Source organism: Bos grunniens, chromosome 11 (genome assembly GCF_055505025.1).
Source record: "Bos grunniens cultivar Pamir isolate PY7600 chromosome 11, Bosgru_T2T1.0, whole genome shotgun sequence".
NCBI lineage: Eukaryota > Metazoa > Chordata > Mammalia > Artiodactyla > Bovidae > Bos > Bos grunniens.
The window spans coordinates 2,697,432-2,724,050 of NC_141175.1; the positions used below are offsets into that span (position 1 = coordinate 2,697,432).

General features: G+C 68.0%; 1 protein-coding gene across 7 annotated transcripts in view; it reads right to left on the reverse strand.

The window, feature by feature from the left end:
- Positions 1 to 26,619, reverse strand: part of RXRA (retinoid X receptor alpha) — a 92,817-nt gene that overhangs the window by 42,479 nt on the left and 23,719 nt on the right. Inside the window, exon 1 of one of the 7 annotated variants that reach the window (XM_086323397.1) lies at positions 10,052 to 10,174. The exons of 3 other annotated variants lie outside the window; for them this stretch is intronic. In XM_086323397.1, coding sequence (XP_086179523.1) covers positions 10,052 to 10,070 — 19 coding nt within the window. In that variant the 5' untranslated portion in view covers positions 10,071 to 10,174. Of the gene's footprint in view, positions 1 to 77; positions 264 to 887; positions 1,075 to 1,633; positions 1,701 to 10,051; positions 10,175 to 26,619 lie in introns of those variants that run through there. 3 more of the 7 variants (XM_086323393.1, XM_086323394.1, XM_086323398.1) reach the window with 3 other exon arrangements.

The following is a 26,619-nucleotide window of genomic DNA, read 5'->3' on the forward strand; positions in this document are numbered from 1 at the left end:
CTCCCCGGGGTCACAGGGGCAAGTGGAGACTCCAGGTCGCTCGGCTCTGGGGTGGGAGGTGGGGCGTCCCTTCCTACCTCGCCTGGCTTGGGCGTCTGCCAAGCGCACGTGGTGTGGTTTTCACGATAAGGACACAAACAGCCTCTGCGGAGGCCTGGTTTTAGCAGGATCCTGGCCCGACGGGCCCGAGGCTGCGGCTGCCCCTCCTCCGCGTGGGCCGGGATTCCCCGCTTCGCTCCTCCTTGCAGCTCCCTGCTCCTCCGGTTCTGGACCTGGGAGCGCGCTGGGCTAAACTCGCCAGGTGGACGGGGGTGTGGCGGGGGCCTGCCTGCCTGCGGCGAGGATCCCAGCCCAGCCCAGTCTAGGGGCAGGCCAGGCCAACTCAGCTGTGGCTGGTGGTCAACCGTGACGCCCGGCTCCCCCCCAGCTGCCTGAGGGCCCGGCCGGGCAGCCGGGGTCCAGGACACCCAGGACACGGCCGGGAGGCGCCCGTGACGTCCACAGGGCCCTCGCCCAACTGACTCAGTTCATTTGCAGCCAACAAGCCCCGTCATGTGAACTACCTCCAGCCACCACCCCCAGGCCCGCTCACGCTCAGCCCCACAGGTGGCAGGCGGGGCCGCCTCTCAGAGTCACCGCAGACTCACTCCCAGCAGCGCCAGTCGAGCCCAGGGCACCGTCTGGCTGGCAGCTGGCCCCCACCCGCCACGTCCCCTCAGCCCCAGACCCCAGCATCAGCCTGCACGTGGACAGTCCCTGCTCCTGGCCTGCCCCAACCCAGTCCATCCACCCTCTGCACCTTCAGAGCAAGTGGAGCTGGCCAGGCGCTGGGCCTGCCCCACCGGCTGGTGGCCTCGGCCGTGATTCTCCCCACACACGTGACCCACCTGTGCAGAGATGCCCTGCAGGCTCTCGCAGGACTGGGTGTTCAGAGGGCTCGACTCTGGCCACCTCACCTCCGTGCGCACACACGAGCCACATCTGTGGGTCCCCTCAGCCTGCAAGTCCGAGCAGGCCCTGAGAGTCCCACCAACCAGGCCCTGCCCCTGGCCAGGCCCGGCCAAAGGCGCCCAGAGTGTGCCGGGGCTGAGCCCAACCCTGAGCTGCAGTGCCTCTGGGTGGGCAGAAAAGGAGGGGCCCCGGGGAGCCGACCCACAGAGGCTGAACCAGCCGGGAGCAGCCCATGGCACTCACGTCTCTTCCCCAGCCACGCTCATCAACATCGCATCTGCGGCCTAGGCCGGCCACGGCAGCAGAGTCTGCCCCCCGGAGAGCAGAGCAAGCCACAGACCGCAGGCCCCCAGCCCCGAGCCCCAGGCTGCCCCCTGCTCAGCCTCAGCGTCCACCCAGATGTAGCTGGAGGGAGTCAGCAGGGGGCCTGAAAGGCCCCTCCCCTCGCCCCCAGCACCCCTCACCCGAGACCTGCTGTTCCCTCCCAGCACCGGGGCCCGGTCCTGACCTCGCTTCTGGGCCCAGCTGGTCCAGCAACAGTGAGGACGTGGGTGTGGGGCTCGCCCCGGGGGCAGCCTCTCGCTCCCACCAGCTGTCCCAGACCTGCCTCGATGCCCGCCTCCCGGCCTCCAGGAGGCCCCCCAGCCCCACTGCAGACCCCTGCCTCTCCCAGGCCTCTCACCCTGGCAGTCAAGGTGCTGGCAGCCATAGGACGGGCCCTGCCCAGGGGCCCCAGAGCCCAGGCAAAAACAAACACACACACACACCACCCAGCCCTCAGCTTCCTTCCTCCCCGCACGGCCAGTGGTGAGAACAGCAGGCGAGGGCCGGGGTGGGCGGAGGCGGCCGCGCCAGGGCCACGCGGAGCCCCCAGCTGCCCCGGGCCGGGCCCGCGGCCCCTCCCTCTCGCTCACATCCTGGCGGGGGAGGGCACGCAGGGGTGCAGCGCAGAGACCAAGGCCCTCCGGGCCCAGCCTGGGGGTGGGGGGCAGGGGCAGAGGACCCCCAGCTGCCACACCCGGCGGCGGGCACACTGAGGCTGGGTCTCTCCACCTGCGCGCCCCCTGCCCCGCAGGAGCACTTGACTGTTCCTGTCCCCACTCCCAGGAAGCACCGCGGAACACCACGGAAGGCAGGGGCTTGGTGCGCAGGGAAGCCACCCCACAGCCCAGAACAGGGCCCCCAGCCCTCTGCTGACCGTTATCTTGGAAAAGATTCACCAGAGGTCTCCACCCGTCACTGCCAGCAAGCCCAGCCCCACCTCCCTCCCGCAGACCCATCCTGCCCCACACAGGCCTCAGCGCCCAGCACCCCAGCCCCCTCCAGTTGGTGTGGCCCTCCGCCCCTCTCGGTCCCAGCCCTGGCCCTCGGAGTAGACACCATCATTCATTCCCCTTGCGTGTTCCTGCCAGGGACACCCGCTCCTGGAAGCCCTCCTCACACCAGTGCAGGGAGCTCAGGACAGGGGCCCAGCCCTGTGGATGCCAGCTCAGGTCTAAGCCCCCGCCCCGGAGGATGGGCAGGGTCCCCACCCCAGGCGTACTGCCTTCTCAGGCCCCTGCCAGCTCTGCCCTGCTCCAGCCCCGCGCCCCACCACCCCCAAGACCTGGGAGACCAGCCCAGCCCAGCCCACCAGCCACCCCTCACAGTGGTGCCCACACCGGCCCTGGAAGGCGGGACTTCTCCAGGCCCAGACCCGGCTCCTTCTCCAGCCTGCACAGCCAGCACCCCACCCCACCATGGGGCCCCCGACTCTCACTCCTCCAGGGCTCTGCTGGCTCTGCCGCCAAGCAGAAAAGAAGGGTGCTGACCCTCAGGAGGACGGGAACCCGTGCGGCTCTAAGTGCCCCCGCCCCGACTGAAGCAGTGGAGGGCCCTCCTCTGGCCTCTGACCCCCAAGACCCGGGAGCCGGGGGCCCGCAGGCGCTCAGCAGGACGCGGCAACCCCCGCCAGACAGGACGGGACATCCCTGGCACAGAGGACCAGGTCCTGGCCTGGAGGTGCTCTGGACACGGAACCCCTGGACCTCGGGCCTGAACGCCATGTCCGTCTGCCTCCCCACCTACCCTCCCCCAGCAGGTTCTAGGCCCACGCTGAAGGTGGGCACAGGGGGGTGGGGGCCACAGGGTCCCTGTGAGGCGTGGCCTGGTCCACAGGCAGGAAAGCGCTGCCCCCTAGGCGCGCAGAGACCCCACGCCCAGGCCTGGGCCTGTCCCGGCCCCTCCAGGAGGCCACACGCAGCCCCCAGCCCCCCACCGCCCCAGGGCCGCAACCGGTTCCCAGGCCTGGCCGGCAGCGTGCCCCGTCACGCCGGCCCTCAGCCCGGCCCCCACCACCCCCGCGCCCAGGCACGGGGTGACTCACGGGGCTGGCACGCCGCCTCCGGCACCCCCCTGCGGGCGGCCGCCCTGAACACACACACACACCTGTCCGGACTTGATGCCGCAGGCTGGCGGAGGGGCCTGGGAACTGCGGGCGGGGCCAACCGGGCTCTGGGCCACGAGGGGCCCCCAGGAGGGGCCCAGGAAAGCTGCACTCAGGCAGACGGCCAGGAACTGCAGCCCGACTCCAGAGACCCCACGGGCCCAGGAACCGCAGCCCGACCCCAGAGACCCCACGGGCCCAGGAACCGCAGCCCGACCCCAGAGACCCCACGGGCCCAGGAACCGCAGCCCGACCCCAGAGACCCCACGAGCCCAGGGGAGCAGTTCGGGGAAGGGCCTGGGAGCTGCACTCCTGCCCACCCCACATCAGCAGCCCAGATGCCGGCATGCCAACCGACTGACCAGGGAGGGCGCCAAGCCCTGCAAATCCAGGCCCGGACCACCACCCTCCCTCCGTGAGGCCAAGCATCACCCTGGAGGCCGGGCAGGCCAATGGGCCCTGACAGGCCACGGATCTCAGGCTCTGGCAGGTGGCACTTGGGGAAGCCCACCACAAGGATGGGCTTCAGTTCAGTCGCTCAGTCGTGTCCGACTCTTTGGACTGCAGCACACGAGGCCTCCCTGTCCATCACCAACCCCCGGGGCTTGCTCAAACTTATCCATCAAGTCGGTGATGCCATCCAACCATCTCATCCTCTGTCGTCCCCTTCTCCTCCTGCCTTCAATCTTTCCCAGCATCAGGGTCTTTTCCAATGAATCAGCTCTTCGCATCAGGTGGCCAAAGTATTGGAGTTTCAGCTTCAGCACCAGTCTTTCCAGTGAATATTCAAGACTGATTTCCTTTAGGATGGACTGGTCGGACCTCTTTGCAGTCTGAGGGAGTCTCAAGAGTCTTCCCAAACAGCAGTTCGAAAGCGTCAGTTCTTCAGCATTTAGCCTTCTTTGTGGTCCAGCTCACATCCATGGGGGCGTCTGAGCCGGGGCCTTACTTCTGTTGAGGCCAGGCCCGAGGTCTCAAACACCGATCAGGGCTGTCCTGTAACCTCCCAGAAACCAGAGGGGCCAAGAAGGGGCCATGACAGCAGGGAGCCAAGGCCCTGCCAGCTGTCAGGGGAGCGCGGCAAAGGCCTCCAAGAGGGCGGCCACACAGCAACTGCAGGGCCCAGAGCAGGCCTCCGACGCAGAAGGGCAGTGTCCACCCACGCCCATCCCCCACCCCAGCAGGGCCCCCTCAGGCTTCCCTGCTGCACCCCCACGGCCCCCAGGCAAGGGTCAGCACTCCTGCACAGGAGGCAGGAAGCCCCGAGGCCCAGGGCCCGGCCAGTGCAGGTGAGCGGGGCGGGGTCTGCTGGGGAGACTAAGAGAGAGGGCCCACGGGACGGCGCGAAGGGGGCCCTGCTGTGTGGGGTGGGCGGGAGGCCTGGGACCCAGTCCTAGGAGCCAGTTCCCCCCTGGCGACGGGATAGTGGCCGGCACTGCCCACATTCACTGACCGACTGCTGGACGGGCAATGTTGGCACGGGCCCTGCCAGAGGGAAGGTGCCAGGTGCGGCTGCCACTAGCCACAGCAGAGGCAGACCCGCCGCCGGGCACAGGACGGCGCTGGACAACCTGACTCGAGGGAACAAAGCACAGCCACAGGCACGGCAGGCCTGGCTCTCACCCTGCACGCGCCAAGGAGGCTCCAGGGCAGCGTGGCCGGGCCCGCACGGACGCCTGCGGGCTGACGACGCACCGTCAGGCTGCGGTCCCCTGGGGTCCAGAGCCCTGGCTGTGCTGGAACCCGCCTCCCTCAGTGAAGCCGGCTCCGGGCCTCCCCAGGGAGCGGAGCGGGGCGAGCACGAGGGGGTCGGAGCACCCCACCTCCAGGTGCAGCACAGCTCCCCACGGGCCCGTGAACACGGCTGAGCCGCAGGGAGACAGGGAGAGCCGCAGCGCCCCGCCTGCCCCGGCCGGGAGGGCACGGGCTGCCGTCCCCGGAGCGCGCCTTGTGTGCCCTCCCCCGGCCACGGCTCCCCACCACCATGATCCCCCGACAGGCCACAGTCCCTGCCCAAGCCACGGTCCTCCCCTCGGCCACGGTCCCCCAGGGCCACAGGACCCCTGACCACAGTCCCCCCCAGGCCATGATCCTCCCCCCAGGCCACGGTCCCCCCAAGGCCATGATCCTCCCCTCAGGCCATGGTCCCCCCGGCCACAGTCCCCACCTGGCCACGATCCCCGCAGGCCACGGTCCCCCAGGGCCACAGGACCCCCGACCACGGTCCCCCCAAGGCCATGATTCTCCCCCCAGGCCAAGGTCCCCCCAGGGAGTGCCACCTCTCCCTCGTCCACCTTCTGGAGACTGGAGTGGGCAGCCCCTCAGGAGGCAAGAGAGAGACTGCTCAGGGGCTAGAACTGCCCCCAACACAGCCAAGCCCCAGGTGGTCTGGCTCCCCACCCTGCCCCCTGCGACCCCAGCCCCTCCCCATGCAGAAGGCGCCCCTGAAGCAGCCCCAGGGGGCCCACACCCCGCCGCCCCCCCAAACTCAGGGCCTTGCTCGCCCACACCCTCGGCCCCTCCCAGCCTCGCCCAGAAGGCATGGCAGCTGCCAACTTCCTGCCAGCGGCTCCGAACCCGCAGTCGGTGTAAGGCCTGCTCAGCACCCAGGGCGGCTGCGAGGGCCACGTGCAGGAAGGGCCGCGTGCGGGGGCGGGGGAGGGCCGCATGTGGGGAGGAACGCAGGCGGGGGAGGGCCGCAGGCCTTAAGCCCCGGATGGCCGGGGCCCCTGCAGTCCTGAGGCAGCCCAGCCACACGGCGCACCCCCACCCAAGGGGCTGGGACACGGATAGGTCTGGGAATCAGGGCCTGTGACCCTGAAGACACACACACGCAGAGGGTCAGAAAAAGGAGGGACTCAGACTCCAGGGTGAACTTTTTAAATCTCAGGAGAACGGGGTGCTCCTCACACCCCCAAATCCAGCACGGGTTGGTAAGCTCTCACTCTGGGCCCCTGAACAAGAGCAATGCGTGTGTCTCACTGAGAGTGCATGGACCCCAGAGCTCGAGGCAAGCTCCAAGCGAGGCCTGCCTGCCCCACGGAGGGGCCCGCCCAGGGACCCGGCCCCGCTCTGGGCCTCCACCGATGGCCCTGCAGGCAGAGGGGCCGGGCTACCCTCGTTCTCACCTGTTCACTGGCCCGGTGTCTCTAGGACAGGCCGTGACCCCTGCGCTGGGGAACACAGGGAGGGCGGCCAGTTAGCCCATCGAGGCCCAGCGGCTGACCTCCCAGGCCAGCGGAGAGCTGAGTGCCGACCCTGCTCGGGGCCCCAGGGAACTGGGCAGGACTCCCTGGTCCCGCAGCTCAGAAGCAGCCAGTCTGGGCTTCTGTCCTCAACCAGGTCAAGTCAGGCCGGGCCCCTGCCACTCGCTGGGCTCATCCTAGGCCAGGGTCCGCGAGGCCGCCACAAGGACCCCGCGGTTCAGGTTGGGGAAAGCAGCAGAGGGCCTTCCTGGGGCGGACAGGGGGCGCGAGGCGAGCACGCACAGGCCGCCCTGAACTCAGAGATGCGCATGGCTGTCCACCCAGCAGCCAGCCTCAGGGGTGCGAGCATCCCACACCTGCCCCCACCAGGGACCCCTGGGGGCTCAGCACCCAAACCCCTCACTGGTCTCAAGCACAGGGAGCCCGGGACCCCCGGCAAGCTGTCTGGCCCCCATGACCCACCCGCACACGCCAACCAGGCAGGGGCACAACTGGCGTTTCCCTAGTGCCCGTGCCCGGGAGCCTGCCCTGCGCACTTCGGAACGTGCGTCTCATCCCACACGTTCAGAAACCCTGCAGGCGTCGCTGTCTTCTTGCAGAAGGGGAAGCGAGGCTTGGACACCAAGCTCAACCTGCCCGCGGCCACCCACTGGTTAGCGCAGGGGCAACGGGGACCCGAGGCCACTTGGGCACATGGCACAGGGGTGAGGGAGGCGAGCAGAGCCGGTCAGCAGAGGGACAGTCAAGGGGCGAAGGTGGGATCCTCTGTCCCACATGGGATGGAGACACAGAGACGGGTGTCACATACACACACACACACATCAAGGCGTGTGCACACACCCGCAGACACACGCCCTGCTGGGGGCCCAGAAGCCCCTGAAGGCCCTCTGACCCCCAGCAATGCCCTCAGGGCCGTCAGCACCGCTGGGCGGCGGGGGTGGGGGGGCGGGGGTGCGGGGTGCTGTGCCCGGTGCAGAACCCTGGGCTCTGGGTCCAGAATCTCCTAGAAAATGCTCTCTCCTCCACCGGTCGAGGGAGGGCCAGCCTCCCCCAAAGGCCTCCTCCTCCTCGTCACCAGAGGCCTGTTGAAAATCTATTCTGCTTTTACTTAGAAAATAACAAAGGCCGAGAGAGGCCGTTATCTGTCTGCAGGCGCAGGGCAAAGGCGGCCGGCGCACTAACCTTGGGCGAGCGGGACTCTGGCTGGTTTCCACTCTCTCTGCTTGGCTTTGGTAACAGAGTTGCAGGGCAGCTAGTTTATTCTCTTTGGTGGGGCCAGGGCGGGGTGAGGGGGTGCTTTACAGAATCTTAGCAGTTCCCTTCATCAGCCACGTGCACAAACTCTCCCAGAGAATGCGCTCTCCAAGCCAAATGCAGATTCCATTTTCTCACAACACCGCCCACCCCTGAGCCCTTCAAGGGGCCCGGGAGGGCAGGGGACTCCCTGCGCAGCCCCGCACCCACTCGCCGTCCCAGCATGTCCTGGGCCAAAAGATGAGACAGCTGACCCGCCTCGCTCAGGCCCGAGCCTTAACGCCAGCCCATCAGGTGGTCCCTGGGCTGACCCCGAGATGACCCAGGCTTTCCTCTGGGCTGGGACCTGCCTGAAGGGCCCCCAGCCGCCTAGAGTCAGCTCGCCTCAGCACCCCAACCCCAGGGCTCCAGAAAGGGCTGAGGCCCACCCGCAGACCCTTCACGTTGGAGCTCGGTCGCTCAGTTATGTCCAGCTCTTTCATGACCCCATGGACTGCAGCCTGCCAGGCTCCCCTCTCTGTGGGATTTCTCAGGCAAGAACACTGCAGGGGGTTGTCACTGCCTTCAGGGGCTTTTCCGACCCAGGAACTGAACCCAAGACCCCTGGCGCCCCTGCACTGGCGGGAGGACTCCTCACCGCTGAGCCGCCTGGGGAGCCTGGGGACCCCTCGGCCTCCCTTTAAGAAGCCTGCCACCCCCCAGATCAGGACTGAGCCAGGTGAGCCCCGGCTGCCGCCGTGATCCGGGAGAAGGACGCTCACCTGGGCACCCAGCACCCACCTCTAGCCCTGCTCCTTGCCAGCCCTCAGGGCACCCTGGCCCGCCCCAATCTGGGTCTACCCCCAGTCGTGGGAACCAGGTCATTTCCAGGAACACATCAGCTTTCTCGCCTTGAGGACATGCTGTGCCCTGGGCCTGAAACTCCGCCTGCACCTCTCTCGGCTCGCTCCAATCCAGTTTAAATAAAACCCGCCTCTAGGAAGCCCTCCTGATTTCTCCCAATCAGGGCAGTGGTGCCTTCTACGACACAGTCTCAACAGGGCACTCCCCACCACAGCCCCAGCCCCCAAAGTCCGGGAGGTCCGAGGGCGGGAGCCGCAGCCGGCTCATCAGGCAGCCCTGGGGCCTGGCCTTACCCTGGTATACAGCCGGCACAAATAAAGGCTAAATGGATAAGTGGAGTGGGGATGAGGGAGCTAGGAACGGGCTGATAGAAGCTGCGGGACTCACCGTGGTCCTTAAGAACCGGCTGAGTAAGGACCAAGTTTCAAAGAGACCCTGAGGCGCTAACAAGCTGTGCAAACCCCAGCAGGCTGAACCACCGCTCTAAGCCTTTATTTCCTCTTCTGCAAAGAGACGTCACGTAAGAAGAAAGCGGCCAGGAGGCCGTGACCACGAGGCTGGCCTGTCCCTGGCCATCCCCGAGGTGACAAGGTGAGCGCAGGTGTGCACACAACCTGTGGACCTGGGCTTGAGGCCTGCCCGCACGACCCACGGCCGGCCCTACCCCGCTGGGTCTAAGCGTCCTCGTCCTCAGAGAGGCCCCCTCTGGGTATGTATCACAGAGCCCTCCCGAGTGGGTGGCCTACCCGCACAGCCTCCACTGTGCTGGGAACAGGTGGATAATCCAGGCCAGGCCCTGGAGCCCAGCCGGTCAGGGACGTGGCGGGAGGGAGGGCGCTGTCTGGGCACAGGCATCGAGGAGGGCTTCCTGTGGGAGGCACCACCCGCCTCCCTCCAGCTGTAACTTACAGGACGCCCCCAGCTCCCGCCGCACACCAAGCCCTGGGCTCCCCACGCACAGCTGGGAGGACGGGACCCACCTGCGTGCACGCCCACCGTGAGGACCGCCAGCCCAGCCAGAGTCCCAGGGAGGGCTACAGAGTCACGCAGCGGACCCCTGGTGCCAGGTGTGCAGCCAGGGGTCAAGTCCACCCCACCTCCTGACCGAGCGCCACGGCACACCACGTGGCCACTCGGCTCCAATGTTCTCGTCTGCAAAATGGGCTAATGATCTGTCCAGATGGGGTTGTCTGAGGACACCGATGCCGTGCTGGTGCACGGAGCAGGTGTCAACCGCAGTTCCGGGACACAGCAGGCCCTCGGGGGTCCCGGCACCTCCATCGCTATCCCTCCCAGCCCCAGAGAAAGCGCTGAGCGCCACGGGACAGAGCCCACAGAGTCCTCCCCGCCGCCTCTAAAATGCCCACCTTACCAGGAAAGGTCTCGGGCATGGGTCTCCTGATGACCCGTCTCCACAGGCCCCTGGCTCAGCACCCGCCTCACTGTGTGGCCCCAGCTCGGCCCCACACCCTCTCTGAGCGTCCACTTCCTCATCCAAAAGAGAGTGTCTCCAGGGCCCCGCCCCTGCTGGCAGGCAGCAGGCCAACAACACAGCCGGGGAGAGGCCTGACCACAGGTCCCAGGGCCCCAGCCCCACCCCGTGGGGGTCAGGGCTGGGGTCTGTGGTGGCGCCCGGCCGGGAAGGCGGGCCCGAGAGCCTCTCCTCCTCCCCTTCACCCAGAGCCTGCAGGGTCCCCTCGGGGGATCAGGGAGTCTGGACTGTGTGCCCGAGGCTGCACAGCTCAGCACGGCCGGGCCTGGACCCGCCGCTGGGCTGGGGCTGGACTTTCCCACTGCATCATCTCCTCCTAGATGGACCCAGGAGAATCCTGGAAAAATTGGGCAGCCTGGACACCAACTCCCTGCCCACTGCTGTGTGCCCCCCAGCAGGTCACTTGGCCTCTCTGGGCCCCAGCTTCCTCCATAAGCAGTGAGCGTAAGAAAGCCCACCCGGGGAGGTCACAGGCAGGGCTCCGTGACTCCCGGAAGCCTAGTGCCTGCCGCACAGCGGAGGGTCAATCAATCTGTGGTCCTCACAGGGCAGGCCCGGACTCAAGCCTGAGGTCAGCAGAAGGAAAAGGGGGCCACCTGGCCGAACCTAAGGCTCCCCCCTCCTACCCGTTCCCGAGGTGGGCCGCTCAGTAAAGGGCTCACAGCCCCACCCGGGGCAGCCGCTCGGGGGACACGGGGGCTTGGGCCCTTGGCCACCACCCACTGCCACCAGACAGGCGTGTGCCTCCCAGGAGGGCAGATGCCCGCCCCCGCCTCCTGCCCAGCACACAGCCTCAGCGCAGACTCGAGTTCTGGATTCGAATCCTGCCCTCCTCCAACGCCTCCTGACTTCCATACAACAGGCAGGTCACCAGGACGACGAGAGCTCACGCCCTCTGCCCTGCCCTGGGTGGAGGTGGGGGAGTGGCGGTCTCTCCCGGTCTCCCAGGGGGAGAGAACGGGGCGCAGGGCACCCCAAGAGAAGGGTCCGGCCGGGCCTGGAACCCGGCTCCTGACACTCGGTCCTGTGACGGCGGCAGGATGTTGGGAAACCCGCAAACACTCGTTTCGACACCGCGGCCACGTCAGCGGCCGGTTTCGACACGCAGCGGCGCCCGGGAGGCCTCGGCCTGCTCGTCCTCGGGGCGCATGGACCGGCTGGGCCATCGTGAAGGTACAGAGGCCGCCGCCCCGGCCCTGGGCCGCCACAGGCCCTCGCAGGTCCGCTCCGCCCCGAGCTTCGCGCAGCCCACACCGACCTGGCGCTCGGGGAGAGCATGTCCCAGAGAGCGAGCGCACCCCTCGGCTTGGGCCACCCAGCAGGCCTGGGGCGCAAAGCCAGGTCGGGAGGACGTGGCCTGGCCCACCCAGTCCTCACAATCAGCATGGGGTCCGGCCGAGCCTGCATGCGGCCCACATCCCTTGGCTGAACGTCGAGGGAAAACGAGAGAAGCCCAGGACAGCAGCTGCCACCCAAGGGCACCTCTGCTGCCCAGAAGGGACCTGCTGAGTCCACCTCAGAGGACACGGAGCCCCAGCGAGGGCAAGGGACCCAGGCCGCACCCGAAGGAGCAGTGCGGCGGGTACCCCCCGCGGGCCTCCACCTGGCCAGTGGGAGGGGAGGCTGTGAGTTGGGGTGGGGGTCAGCATCGGGGGAAAATCCCTCTCCCTGTGCCCTGTGCCTCCGGGGCTGAGTGGGCACTCTGCCCACATGCCCAAGGGCCCAGCCCCTGCAGACCCCAGGAGCCTGTCCACCCCCCAGCGCCGGGGACTGAGAGCCCCAGCACAGCCCTCACGGTGCAGGCCTGGCATGGCCTCTCCCTGGGCCCTCAGGACACATCCAGGACCAGTCGGGGGTGGGGGGGACACGGCAGCGCTCCCCCCACAGTGACTCCACCCTCACCCGGCCACCCGGTCTGGCAGTGCCCCTGGGCAGCCCTGCCTCTCAGCACATGTGGCCCAGCAGCCGCCAGACTCCTTCTGCACAGCACGCCCTCCGGGGTCTCAACTGTGCCCGCCCTGCAGACTCGCCAGACAGGGGGCTCTACAGGCCAGCACGTCCACCCAGGTGCCCCCACCAGCGGCCAGCATGACACCCAGCCGGCTCTCAGAGACAGCTCAGGGGCAACCAGGAAGGATGGCTCTGAAATCCCCAAAGGCTCAACGTGGCCGGAGGAACCCACAGAGACAGAGTTTCAAACGCTGCGCCCCTCATCAGGAGGGACCCAGGCACCTTCTCAACACCGGGTGCTGCTCTAGATCCGGGGACACGGCAGATCGCCCACTGGGGGTACGGAGCACGAACCCACACAGAAACAAGGATGGTAATCGGGGGACGCCCGGTCTGGACGCAGTGGCGGGCAAGGCCCGGAGGAGGCCCCACGCCCCAAGGAGCGGGAACGCCAGCCAAAGGGCTCTCCTGCGGGGGAGTGCGGGGCCGGCCAGGGCTCACTCAGGCCTGAGGCTCCCCCAGGGCCCGCAGAGGATGGATACACCCCACGTGCCCTCGGAAGTCCCTGCAGACATTCCCTCCCTGTCCCCAGGCGAGATGACCGGGACGCCCTCCCCAGGTGGCCGGGAGCCCCACCCAGCACCCCGCTTCAGACCAGCAGGATCCAGACACCGAGAGGGACGAGGGACGCGCCACCCTTGGCAGGACGCAGCGCTGTGGACACCGCGTTCGCCGCATGGGCAGACGTGGCTGTCTGCACAGGCCTGCACACACGCACGACTGTCATAAGAGGCAAGGGCAAGCCTCCAGGTTAAACGGGCCTCGTGCCTGGCCCCTGCCTCCCTTCCCACCTCTGAACCGCGAGGCTGCAGGAGACGGGGCCCGTCCAGCACAAGAGGGGACGGGACTTCCTGAGGTCACTCAGCCGCCCCCGACTGGACCTCGGAGCCAGGCCTGGAGCCCCGAAACCTCTGCAGCCCCTGAGGGGTCGGGGGTGCTCAGCAGTGGGAGTGGGGACCTCACAGGGACAGGACAACAGGGCCCCAGACACCACGGTCTCCCAGGTGCCCACACGTGTGCACCACCCACAGGACGGAGCCCCGTTTCACTCGGTAAAACAACCAGCCCTCCGTACCTTCTGCCACCAGGCCCTGACACCGAGAGGTGCTCGTCTAGCGCACCCCAGTACCCGGCGGTCCCCCAGGCAGGGGCCGACTGGCCTCGGGGTGGGGGGAGCCCCTGGACCTTGCAGGCAAACCCATCAGAGCCCTGAGACAGAGTGACAGCTGTGCCCCCGTCCCCAAAGGGGACTCACCTCCTCCGGGAGCCAGATCGTGCCTCTGTCGAGCCCCCCGCTGACCATCTGCTGAGCCCGGGGGGGCACCGGAAACTGGGAATCAAGAGCCCAGACTGAGCATGGCCACACTGACGGGTCCTCCTCCACGGGGAGGCAGCCGCTGTGGGGACAGGGGCTCCTGGAGACACGGCTGGGAGAGAGGGTTTCCATTTCAGGCCTCTCCCACCCCCACGTCGTGTAAGCGACAAAGGAGAAGGAGCCTCCGTGACTGAAGGACTGAGAACCAGGTGAGACGGCGGCTGCTCCCAGGCTGAAGGCCTGCGCTTCCTACAACCGCGAACCCGTGACTCAGGCCAGTGAAGCTCCTGCCACCGCCCCTCAGACGGCAGGAAGAGTCCTGAGAGGGCGGTGGAGACCCCAGCCCACCCCCACTGCAGCTGCACTTGGGCGGCCAGGGCGTGGAGCCCAGCCCACACACTGGCACCTCCGCAGTGAGAGCGAGCCGGGCTGGTGACCGACAGAAGACACCAGCCGGCAGGGAGGCTTGGTGCGGAGGCGCTCCGGCAGGGTGGGCCCGCGGCTGATGTCGGGGAGCTGGAGCACCATTAGCTGAATCAGCAGTTCCTGCAGATCAGCAGGGCTGGCTGAGCAGGGCCCGGAGCCGGCGTGGCTGCCGGAGCCCACTCCCCGAGCGGCATCTGGCAAGGGAGAGGAGCCCAGAGGCAGCACACGGGCTCCCACGGGCCCACCGCGCAGGCTGGCACCCGAGGCCTGGAAGGCCGCCCTCGGGCAAGCTCAACAGTCCAGGGAACGCCAGGAAGGCCTGCTGGGGGAAGCCCACCACACCCAGCCCCCCTGGTGGCCCACAGCTGGGCAGAGACTCAAACCGCCCACATGTGGCTGCTCTGAGCCCCCCGCCCTGGACACCCGAAACCACCATCCGGCCACCCCTCCAAGGCACCGAGGCAGGGGGCAGACCTTAGTCCCGGGGCCGGGCGAGCAACTATCCGCTCCAGCCTCAGCCGCCCCCACGTCCACACAGGGACCCCCTGCCCTCCAGACCCCAAGACCACATCTCCTCCCAGGCACTGATTCTGGAGCAGGAAGACCAGCCCTGCCCAGCCCCCCCGTGGGGGACACTTGACGGCCCACCCACAGCCGGCCCTGCAGCACTGGCCCCAGGCAGGCCACAGGCCTCGTGCTGCCCAAGGGGGCTCAGGCTGGAGGAGGGTCGGCGTCCCCGTCCTGGGAGCCGGCCGTAGGGGCTGCTCTGCCGCTGACACCAGAGGTAACGAGTTCCAGATGGGCCGGGGCAGGGGCGGGAACGGGGACAGCCTGCTGAGGAAGCCCGACGGTCCAAGATAAGGCGGATTTCTGAGCCCCGGCCAAGCCCCTGCACCCGGGGGGTGGCCGGCCCTGCAGAGAAGAGCCCGCACCCGCCCCGTGCATGTAGATGTGCGCCGGGGACCACCCAGGCGGTGCCGGCTCTGGAGACTCCCCGCCAGGACCACGGACCCTCCCCGGCCACCTCCCCCCGGGGCCTGGCACCTCGCAGCCTCAGTCTCCCTGTGCGACTGGTCACCACACGGCCCCCGAGGCCCAGCCCGAAAGACAGTGACCCAGCGCCAGCCCGCTGGCCCCGCCAGCGAGGAAGGGGTGCCAGAAGCAGGCACCAGACGGATCAGACAAAACCCCAGACGTTAAGACTCAGGCCAAGACGGAACCACGCTCCTAGAAGTCGCTCACCTGACCCCTGACCCCTGACCCGCCACCTCCAGGCCACCCCTCAGGCTCACGCAGAGGGTCCAGCTTCATCAAGGCTGGGTGTTTGTGTGCACCTCCCCCACCAGACAAGCCCCCCACCCACCCCCGGCATGGGACCCCTCCTCCAGCGTGGGCCTGACAGAGGCATGATGGGTGGGGGGACCTGTGAACGGAGCAGTGAGTTCCGCCCTAAGCACCTTCCCTTCCATCCACGGAGCCTGCTGACCCCTCCCCAAGACCGCGCTAGCCCCTCGACCCCCCACCCCGGGAGCACCAAGAGCAGATGTGAAACCGGCTCACCTGCCCTGCCCCAGGCCCTCTGAGGGACAGCAGGGCCCACGTCTACATGTCCAGCAAAGCCACGGCCGTGTCCCCCACAGCAGAGTCCCCAGCAAGGGGAAGAGGGCCCTGCCACGCTCAGCACAGGGCCCACCGTCCACACTGGGGCAGCGTGAGGCCCGCAGAGGGGCCGGGACGCCCGGCCTCACCCTGGGGCTGACACACCAGTCAAAGCCCGTCCTCGGAGACCAGGTCGGCCCACCCTGAGCGCACTCAGGGCCGGGGACCCACGTGCCCGTCACCGCCCAGGTGCCCCTGCCCCGGGGGCTGTCGGCCGGGGGCCAGCAGGCTCCTGTGTGTGACCCTGAGTACCCGCCCCGTCTTTACAGCAGAGGTCCCCGAAAGGACCCTGGGAGACGGCACACGCAGTGGGGGACGTTCCCACGGCCTGCGTGCAGCTGGCTGTCATAGGGGCCACCCCGCCTCCTCCGTCTCTGCACCCCGAGTCCGGCTACACGGCCCACCTGACGCTCACAGCCTTTACCGTGGGAAGTGCCCCCCGATGCTGAGGGCGGCCCGCCCCCCCACAGGGTGACCACAGACGGGCACAGCCCTCTCCAGTCTCAGCCTCCTCCTGTGTAAGGGGATGGGGCGGAAGGAGGAAAGGAATCGGAGACCCTCATCTGTAATGTCCACAAACCGGGGCAGTGAGCCCGGAGCAGACGTCCCCGCCAGGACACACGGGTTCCTGCCCCACAGCGTCCGCACCAGAGTCTGGGCAAGATGCTGTGCGCCTCGGAAACTCAGCTCAGCTCGAGATTTAGGGGGAAAGACCTGTCATGCCATCCTGGTAGAAGAATCTAGAAAGTGGGAGGAGGGGGCCGGGGGAGGAGGGGCGGAGAAGGCCCACTGGGGCCGGAGTGCGCCCAGCAGCCACCCCCGCCTCGCCACCTGCCCGCTTTCCGGGGATGTGCCGTTCTCTTCTCAGGCCGCCAAGTTCTCAGGAAAGGCTTCTCCCCCTAAACTGCTAAAGTAAGTGGAAGTGGCAGGGCGTCATCGCCCGAGGTTTCCGCTAAGGGCGGCATGACTATGTTTACCCAAAACGCACACCACCTGCGTCTGCCCGAAAGCCGGGGCCCTGCCCGCCCCCGCATCTGCTGGCAGCGGGCGTCGCCCCGGTACCAGGCGGCCAGGGGCCCCCAGGACCTGGCGTCCTCACGCCTCCGAGGGCCGGGCCAAGGTGGACGGGGCTGCGCCGAGTCAGCTGGGCGTCGGTGTCGTTCGGACGCGCGGTTGTGTCCGCCTCTTTGCGACCCCATGGACTGCAGCCCGCTAGGCTCCTCTGTCCAAGGGATTTCCCGGCAGGAACACTGGGGCAGGTTGCCATTCCCCTCTCCAGGGTGTCTTCCTAACCCAGGGATTGAACCTGCGCCTCCTGCGTTGCAGGCGGTCTCTCTCCTGCTGAGCCCCCAGGGAATGCGCCTGGCCGAGCGGAACCGTGCCTGGCGCGGCCCAGGACATGGGCTCCCAGAGGTGTGCTCGCCGCTGCCTCGCCACACGACCCTCTGTGCACACCCACCGTCCACATCTTCCTGGATGTAGTGCCAGCGAGTCACAGACGCCAGACCGCGGCCACAGGCGCCCCCACAGGGCGAGAAGCGAGGAGCCCGCCGACAAGCACCCAGCAGAGCGGCCGCGGGGCCCACCCCAGGCCCACTGGGGCTGGCGCTTAGATGGGAAACCAGTGAGCTGTGAAATTGGCTGATCACCTAAGTGGACACCTTCCACCTCTCCCCTCCGGCAGGGAGGAGAGTGGGCAGACGAGGCCGGAGTCTCCGGGGCCTACCGTGTGTCTCCCGGTGAGGGGCCCCTCTGAGGTCGCCCTGCCGCCCCTAGGCTGTGCGGGGGCTGGGGGGCAGCAAGGTCCTGCCGCCCATTTGCCCGCAGCCACCTCTCTCAGAACATCATCACCCCAGGAGGCTCCCCACCGCAGACAGAGCCCTTCAGAAAACAAGCGCCCAGCACCCTGGGGGCTGACCATCCGTCCCCGACCCGCCATGAAGAAGGGGGTGCGTGCCAGCTCTGCGGCCGCCCCTCCTCCTCTAAAGACAGCTCCCAGCCATAGACACCTCAGGCCCCCCCCGAACACGGTGTGGGAAAGCCAGGCTGCAGCGGGGGCCAGGGCTGCTGGCGGAGGAGACCTCCCGCCCCCACCTCCCGCTTGGAACCCAGGAGCCAGCCACAGCCATGCCAGAGACAAGAGGCTCAACACAGACCCTGAGGCTCAGCCCTGGGGACCTCCCATCTCTCCTGCTCGGGGACGACTCACGTGACCCCAGGCCCAGCCCCACACCCAGGCTTGTGTAGGGCGCCCCCCACCCTCCACGCCAGGGACGAAAGGTGAATCTCAGTCAGCACACCCGCGGAGGCCAGCTCCAGCTGGCGCTGGGCGCACCCTGGAGACATGGCCAGCTCCACGGCCACCCTCTCAAGCCCAGCCGGGCAGGGCCGGGGGAGGTGGGGAGGCCCCTGCACGTGTCAGACCAGGAGGAAGCCCAAGGCCCTTGGGCTGAGAGCTTGTTCTGGAACCTTCCATCTCCACCTGGCCATGTGGGCAGTCGGTGGATCAACCCTGAGAGCCTATGGGCCTGCTCCCAAACCAAGAACCTCCACCGTGCCCCAGATTTTAACCAGATCCATCAGGCACTTGCTCAGCAATTCCGTCGCTCAGTCGTGTCCGGCTCTTTGCAACCCCAAGGACCGCAGCACGCTGCGCAGGACTCAAGTTACAGCCCCAGAAGCTCATCACCGACAGATGGAGGCAGACCCGGCGGCTCCCGGCTCCCGGCGCACTGCGTGGGCTAGAAGCGTCTCAGCCCCGTGGCCTCTTGGCCACGGCTGTCCCAGGCCCGCCAGGGTGGACTCGGGGTGGGGAGAGTGAGGGACAGTGGGTGGCCATGCGGGGAGGGACCCCAGGGCCGGATGCCACAGGCCAGGCCCTGAAATGGGCCTCGGTACACAAGGGCCTGCACCCCAGCGCATCACAGGCCCGGGGGCAGCCGCCCCGCCTCGAGGGAGGCCTGCGCCTTCCCAGCCTGGTCCCTGAGCTCTCCAAGTTCCCTCTTGGCTCCGAGACCACGTGCCAGGCCCAGAGAAAGCTCCAGAAGTAATCAGTCGAATGAATTAGCAGCACGGTCACTACATTACCCTGATGAGTCAGATGGCAAGGCATGTGGGAAAGTCAAGCCCAACACCACGAGGCCACTGGCTCCCATCAGACAAAACCCCAGCAGAGTCCAGGCGAGAGGCACTAGCCACGGCGGGCTCGAAGGGAGCCAGGCCTTCCCAGACCCCCCCACCCCGAGGTGTCTCCCCAGCCCCAGACCAGGGCCAGCATGGGGCTTGCCTGGGGCTCTGATGGCCCCTGGAGACGGGCCGACTCCCAGCCCAGGACCCCATCCCCCAGCCGCCCAACAGCACAGCTCAGCGTCCACCTCAGTGCATGTGACCACCGTCCCCCGAGGCCGAGGTCCCAGGTCTTGGTCAGGCCAGGGGCAGCCCCCACACCCAGGATCCCCAGGCCTTTGATGGGGATATTCCTTCCAGGAGGTGCTGGTCAGAACTCCCCCTGCCCCGGGTGGTCCCAGATCCCAGGCTGCCCCCCAGACAAGGCAGCCCTGTGGCTGAGGCGCCTCTGTCTGCAGGGTGGAGAGAGACCCTCGGTGGGTTTGAGAGCGGCTCAGACTGGGGCCCAGGGCGGGCGCTGCACCGCGCGGCCCCACCGCCAGGCCCCTGGGGAAGGAAGCAGACGCATGGATGCAGACTTGAACTTGGGACTTCTGCAAGGCCAGGGCCGAGCCGGGCTCACGGTCGCAGCGCAGTCCCGTGACCAGAAGGCAGGGAGGGGAAGGAACAGCTGCTTCCTGCCAACTCCGCCCCGGGCCCGACGACAGGGAGTCTGCAGGCTGTCAGCGGCTCGGGCAGTGGCCGGATGCCGACCCTGCGCCCCACGGCCTGGGCAAGGCCACCGAGGGCGGCAAGTGGCTGTCAGCCCAGCCAGCAACCCTGGACCCGCCCCCCCAGGCAAGACGACGAAAGCAGGGGCTTTGGGCCAGAGCTGGGGGCTCCAGCCCAGATGGCGGGGCTGAAGGACAGAGCACGCCGCCCCGCCAGGCGCCCGCCCCCTCCTCAGCTCCGCCTCCACACCCCTCTCCAGCCCGGGATCCCAGGGTCCCCAGACCTTCCGCCTGTCCCCCGGTGGGGGAAACAAGGCATCTCAGAGCGTGAGCCCCTTCCCTTCACAGGCCAGGCCCACCAGAGCCCCCAGGCGGCCCTGCTCAGCCAGACATCCAGCCAGAGGCAGCCCACGAGGGAAATGGACAGGATGCAGGCCCTCCCGAGCCTCGGCCATGTGTTTGGACAGGTGGACACGGAGGAGGGTCCACCTGCCTCCCACCCCCATGAGGGCCCCACCGTGGCCCGTCCAACCCCCGGCCACATGTACCTGTCCCCCGTGGGAATCCAGCCACAAATGCTGACTGGGTTTATTATTATTATTATTATTTATAGCAGAGGGAGCGAGGAGTCTGTCTTAACCAACCAGTCCTCAGGAGAACTCAAATCCAGGCCCACTAAGGGGGTGGGAAGGCCAGGGAAAGGGACCACCCTCCCCAGCCCGGCACCCTCCAGACACAGCTGCACTGCGTCCCCCGAGGAGGCGTGGAGCCGGGAGGAGAACGAGGACGCAGACTCAGGGAAGTCATTTTCCATGGGGCCGGGGGGCCGGGGGCTGGGGCTGGGGGCCGGGGGCTGGGGGGCTGGGGGCTGGGGGGCCAGGGGCTGGGGGCTGGGGCTGGGGGGCTGGGGCTGGGGGGCTGGGGGGCCGGGGGCTGGGGGCTGGGGCTGGGGGGCCGGGGGCTGGGTGCTGGGGGGCTGGGGGCCGGGTGCTGGGGGGCCGGGAGCCAGGGGCTGGGGGCCAGAAGCGCGGCGAGGCGGGGCCAGGTAAGTGGGTGCCAGGCAGGAGCACCAGGGAGCTAAGAAGGATGAGGGGGAGAGGAGCGAAGCCCGAGGAGAAGGGCACTGGGGCTGGGGGCTCGGTGGCCAGCTGCCCCTCGGCTCAGCAGCTGGCTGCTAGTGAACACTGACCACAGGGTGCCCTCCCCACACGGAGCCCACGGGCACCCCGACACGGAGCCCACCGAAGCCGCCGGGCCCCGCAGCCCTCCCAGGCTCTGAACGGCCTCAGGCACCCACTGCCAGGCCTCAGTTTCCGCAGGGACATAGTGGAACGGTGGCTTCCAAGTCCGGTTCCAAGACACTCTCGCTCGGGAGGGCTGGGGACCCCCAGTCTGGACCCAACAGCATCGCCGCAGCCTGCCTCCCTGTCCCGAGGACGGACAGGGCGCCCCTGCCCAGCCCCCCGGTCTCCGCTGCTGGCCCCGCAGCCTCCTGGCCTCACCTGGGGCCTCTCTTTACCAGGAGCTGCTCACACGCCCTCTGCACCCAAGCCTGCTCCCACTGAAGTGTGAGCCATCTGGCCATTCCAGTGTGGCCCCCCGGGGGCTCCCCCTGCACCCCTTATTTCCTTGTGGCTTCCTGGGCTCCAGAGGATCCTGGGGCCACTTCCTGAGCCCACGGAGGTGAACGGTGAATGCAGGGCTCCTGGTCTCCTGCCCACGTGCACATCACACTCACACGAAGACCAAGCGCAGACCTGCCGACGCGCCAAGGCCAGCCCGCAGCCTTGCGGACACCCCGGCCCCGGCCCCACTGCCCCATCCTGCGCACAGCAGGGCGGGGCAGGGATACTCGGGGCAAACAGCACCTGCAAGGCCGCCTCCTGCAGAGGACACGGCCCGGGCGCCCAGGAGCTCGAGTCAGACCCCCCACACAGCCCTGTGGGGCCCGCCATGACCCGCCTGGCCCTCAGGTCTGGCCTCCCCGCAAGAACCCAGGACTCCTCTTCCGTCTCTCGGCCTCCACCCACTGCCTCATCTCGACTGCAGGTTGCTGCCTCCTCCAGGAAGGCTTCCCCCAAGCTCCACCCCAGCCCAGGCAGATGGAGGCCCTTTCACCCTGGACAGCAGCTGCCCACGTCCTGCCCCTCGCCCCAAGTCAGCCCTAAGCCCTCACCAACCTCCTGCTTGAAAGCGGCCGCTGACAGCGTGATGAGCCTCCTGTCCAGCCCAGAGCCCAGCAGGCCGGGACACTCCCAGGCGAGGACACGCAGGCTGGGCCAGACAGAACCTGGCGGCCTGGGCTCTGACCTGGGAACGGGGTTACAGCTGGCTCCTTCCTCGGCCGGGGCCACTCTTATAAGTGACACACAGCCTCCCACGGGGACCCCTCTGAAGGACACGATCCTTGGGTGGGCAGGCGACCAGAGTCTGTCCACAGAAATACATGTGGGGGTCACACTTCCCTCCCGTCACGCACCCAAAGGATCTCACGCCCCCCACACTCCAGGCCCCCCGCTCGAGCCCACCTCCCTGTGTTCCCCAGTATCGTGGACACCTGTGGCCACCCCGGGCTCCTCCTCGGCCGGCACTTCTCCCACTGACCGCTCCCTGCCCCAAGCTGCCCCACGTCTCGTCCTCTGATAACTCAGGTCACAGGCTGCAGGGGCAAAACTGATCATTGTCCGGACAAAAGCACCATTTTCGGTCCATTTTCTAGGAACGCGCGCTCCGCCCCGAGCGTGGCCCTCACTGCTTACTTCTGGCACATGTCTGCGTCCTGGAAGGTCCCAGCTAACAGAAACCCGAGGTCTGCTGGGGAGAAGCACTCCTTCCCTCCACCCTGCTCAGGGCTGCGTCCCCCACAGCACCCTGAGCTCGCGGGGCCTGGCCTGCACGACCCCTGCACACAGAGCCCCCACTTCCAACCCCACCCCAGGGGCCGAGGAGGAAACTGAGGCCGGGGGGCGGCGGGTACTGACGTCACACAGCTGCGAGACGAAGGCGGTGGGGAGGTCCTCCCCAGGCAGGCTCCCCGCCCGGCCCCCAGAGCCCCCTCTCCCCGGAACAGGGCCAGGACGCAGGCAGGAGGGTGCAGGCCAGTTTCTCCTCGGCTGGGGGAGGGAGCAGGCCCTCCACCAGGGGCAGGATCCAAACCCGTCCGACCGCCCCAGACGACTATCTCTCGATCGCATTTCTCAACCCAGCCCCTAGCGAGCAATTGCGACAGGCAGGCCCGGGGACCAGATAAGGAGGCGTGGGGTGCGGGCTGGGGGCTGGGGGCAGACTTTTGCTTTGCTTTGTTGTGTCTTATTTCTGCCCCCGCTGCACCCTCTCCGTGCCCCAACCCTCCCCGGGGCTTCCTGGGGCTTCCTGAGGTTTGGGGCCGCCTGCAGGGCGGGGAGGGGGGCAGGTGAGGGGAGGCCTCTCCCAGCTGCGTGGGCACAGGTGCGGCCGCCCAAGCTGTGACCGCACCTCAGCAGGACCCTGGTAGACTCCACCCTTCCCGTCTGAAGCCCCCGGGGTCTGGTCCAATAACCACTGAGCAGGAGCTTGTGCCCCCGCACCGGGCAGTCGGGGGCAGGGAGGCCCCAACCCCGCCCCGCAGGCCCCCACTCTGCACAGGGCCACCCTCCTGGCAGGGCTGTGTGCCTGGCACCCTCTCCTCCCCTTGGACCGACCTCCAGGGAGTCTTCCCATACCCAGTACCGTGAGTCCAGCCCAAGGCCAGGTCCAGGGACCCCAGGCCCCGCTGCCGCGCTGACTTCCCACGTGAGCCAGGCCGATCCCAGCGCCGCACAGAGAACCAGCAACACAGCAGTACTTTATCCTGCCCACTTCAGCGGCCAGGCAGCCGAGGCTCGGAGTGGGACGGGGGGTTAAGAAGCTTGCCCACAGGCCCCCTGCTCCTGAGTGGGGTGACCCACAGAAGCCTGACACTGCCCCCAACTCGGGACAAGTCTAGCCAGCCCCACAGAGCTGGGATGGGGAAACTGGGTGAAGACAGGCCCCTCCTAGAAGGCCCCCAGCCCTCCGGGGGAGGCCGGGGAAGGAGCAAAAGCCAGCGGGTCCACGCTTCCGGTCAGCGGGGAAAGGAGACGGCCTGAGCCAGCGACAGCTCTGGGGGACCCCGCTCTGGCTCCCCGTGGACACACGACCCTGCCCTTCTTCAGGGACATCAAAGCCCAGCAGCCATCCCAGACCTCGCCCCCCCCAACCTAACTGTGGCCAACCCCCGCCCCGCCCCCCCCACCGCCAAGGGCTTATCTGACGCCGGGGAGCAGCCCAGCCTCTGCCCCTCTGGGACTAGATCGCAGCCAAGCTTTCCAAAAAATGCAGACTCCGGGGCAGAGCAGAGGCAGGGCGCTGGGAGGAATTCCCCACACAGCTGCAGGTTGCACAACGGGCCAGGCCCCTACCTGCCTCTGCTGTGTTGCAAAGACCCGCCGCCCTTCAGGCTGGGCAACAGGGCGAGGGCGGAGGCGGCCCGGGCAGTGGGCAGGGGTCCAGGCCTCCCCGACCCCGGGCACTCGCCCCAGCCACAGAGGACCCTGTGCAAACTTCCCCGGGGCAGCCACCACCCGTCCCTTCTCTCTCGGTCTCTGCTGGCCCCTGCACTCTGGGCCTCCCCTCCCCACCCCGCCGGAGAGGAGAAGCCCAAACAAGCAGAGATCAAAACCTAAACTGACACGCAGCAGGGCCCGCGGCTGGCTGACCGTGAGAGCCCCTTGTCTTCCCTGCCTCCCAAGGCCAGATCAGGAAACGGGTGGGGGTGCCCGACATCTCCCTGACCCACAGTGAGGGTCCCACTTGCCTTCATCATCTGTCCTTTGGTTGACAGGGTTCCCAGCACCCGCCTGGCCCAGCCCCCTGACCACTGCTCCCACTGACCCTGGGGACCTGGGCCTGCAGTTCCCTAGGTGAGGAAGAGCCCCGGGGCAGAGACAGGCAGGGGGGAGCCAGGCACGGTGTGGGGGGGGTCATGCCTGCAGGGAGCGCGGCCCCAGCCACCCGGAACCCCAGAGGACGAGAGAGGACGCACACCCCTCCTGCAATCACAGGTACCGGCACTTCTGGAACACAGACCCAGCTCTTGAGCTCCCTGCGGGCAGGGGAGCCAGCCCCAGGAGTCCCCCTGGTCCGGACACCCCGCAGCGCTGGGGCAGGCCCATGCTCATCGCCAGCCTGGGAGGCCCATGGGCGCTGGCAGGGGAGTCGGAGTGCACAGGCCCGGGGACGGGAGCCAAGATCAGGGACTCAGATAAGCATCGCCCGAGGAGCCAGGAGGGCCCGGGGCGTGGGGCGTGGCCTGACCCAGATCTGAGACTTTCAGCAACAGCAGAGCTCCCAAAGATTCAGATCTCCTGGGAACCACACATACCCGCCCCCGCCACACACACGCACACACACACACACACATGCGCACACACACACGCACGCACGCACGCACACACACGCACATGCACTCACGCACACAGACAGCTACAGGAAGGGCACTGGGAGCTCCTGGCCCAGCTGCACATCAGGGTCACCAGGGCCCACCGGGGAGCCCAGCGTCAAGGCTGCCGACCTCCTTGGTCTGGACACCACGGTTCTGAAAGCTCCCCTCTTTCAAAGGTGGGCAGCCCAGGGGGGACACCCTAACTGGGTCAGAGCTATAGCTAACTCAGCCCCACGCTTCACAGAGCCCACAGGCCTTCTCACGCCAGGCCGACAGCTCAGGAGGGCAGACACAGTAACCCGTGGCGGCACCTGGCTGCAAATTCTGCAGAAGTGACAAGCGACACGGCCTTGTCACTCAGCTCCTGGAGACAGAGCTCAGTTCCACTAGTTGCGGACAATGGCAGAGCCCAGGTCAGAACGGCCCGGCATGCGCCTCCACCCCACGGTCCCCCGCCCCCCAGGGCCACAGCTGCCCGAGGCCCCCAGCCCCCAGGGCCGCACCTTCCGGAGACCCCAGGCGGCCACGGCAGCCGACCAGGGAGGCCTGCGGACAAGGCCGGCCCGAGTCCCTGCTCCGGGGCCTCGAGATCTCTGCTCCCCGAACGGCAGGCCCCAACCCGCCCCCCGTGGTCCCTTGGGGACCGTCCGCCTGCTGCACATGAAGCTTTCTCAGGGTGTCCCCGGTGAGGCTTGGAGCAGCGTCTGGCGCTGCCCCTGAGTCCTGCCAGCACCGTCAGGGAGAGGTCAGGAAGCCCAGGTTACAGACAGCTCGGCTCACCCAGCCCTGGACACCAACGGCCCTCCGAAGGCACCAGGAGGCTTCTGGGACAAAAGGCCCTTCCCTGCCTGACGCCAGGCATCACTGCCAGACAGACGGCACCTCAACCCTCCCGCCCTGGGGAGGGGCAGGGGGACAGGGCAGACGACCCTCTGGTCCGGAGGAGGCGGGCAGTGTCCAGCGCACGCCTTCGGGAGGACCAGCACACGGACACGCTGGGGCACACAGCCTCCCAGAAGCAGATGGAGCCCCCTGGCATCAGAGCCCTTCCGCGCACAGGGGAAGGACTGCTGAGGGCGGGCAGTGACCTGGGCAGCCACGTGAACGGTCGCCACCCTGACGCCGCCATGCGTGCCCAGAGGCACACACACACACACACCAGGCCCCCTCCAGCTCGGTCCGCCCGGCCGGGCCTCCCACACCCAGAGCTGTCAGAAATTCCGCCTTGTGGGGACATTCACGAGCACCGTTCCAGCAGCCTTTAAATCATCTAAGAAAATAAACACAGCTCCTCCCCAGCTGAGCTCGCTTCCTGGGGCCCCAAAACTCCAGGTGCAGCCCGCCGCACCCCCCAAGAGACATCCCCCAAGGCGGCAGGCACCCTGCTCTCCAGGAGGACCGTGCCTGATGCAAGGGCCCAGTCCACCCCACCACGGCGTGCAGGCAAGGCTGAGGACCGACGGGGAGCCGCCCCGAGCCGGCCCCTCCCTCAGCCCCTCGGACGACCCCACAACACCCACACCCCAACTCTGTCTCGCCGGGGTAACTGCTGCTGAGCCGGGCGGGAGCCGCCGACGCGGCCAGGGCACGCGGCGCCCAGCGCCTGCCGGCAGCCGGGGATCAGCACCAGCCCCGCCAAAGGAAAACACTGAGGCCGGCGGAGGGAGGCTGGAGGCTGGGTGGTCCAGACGCGCCGCCCCTCACGGTCTGCTCCTGGCGGGCGGCCACCTCTGCCCGCCAGTGGGCGGGTGCAGTGGGGAGG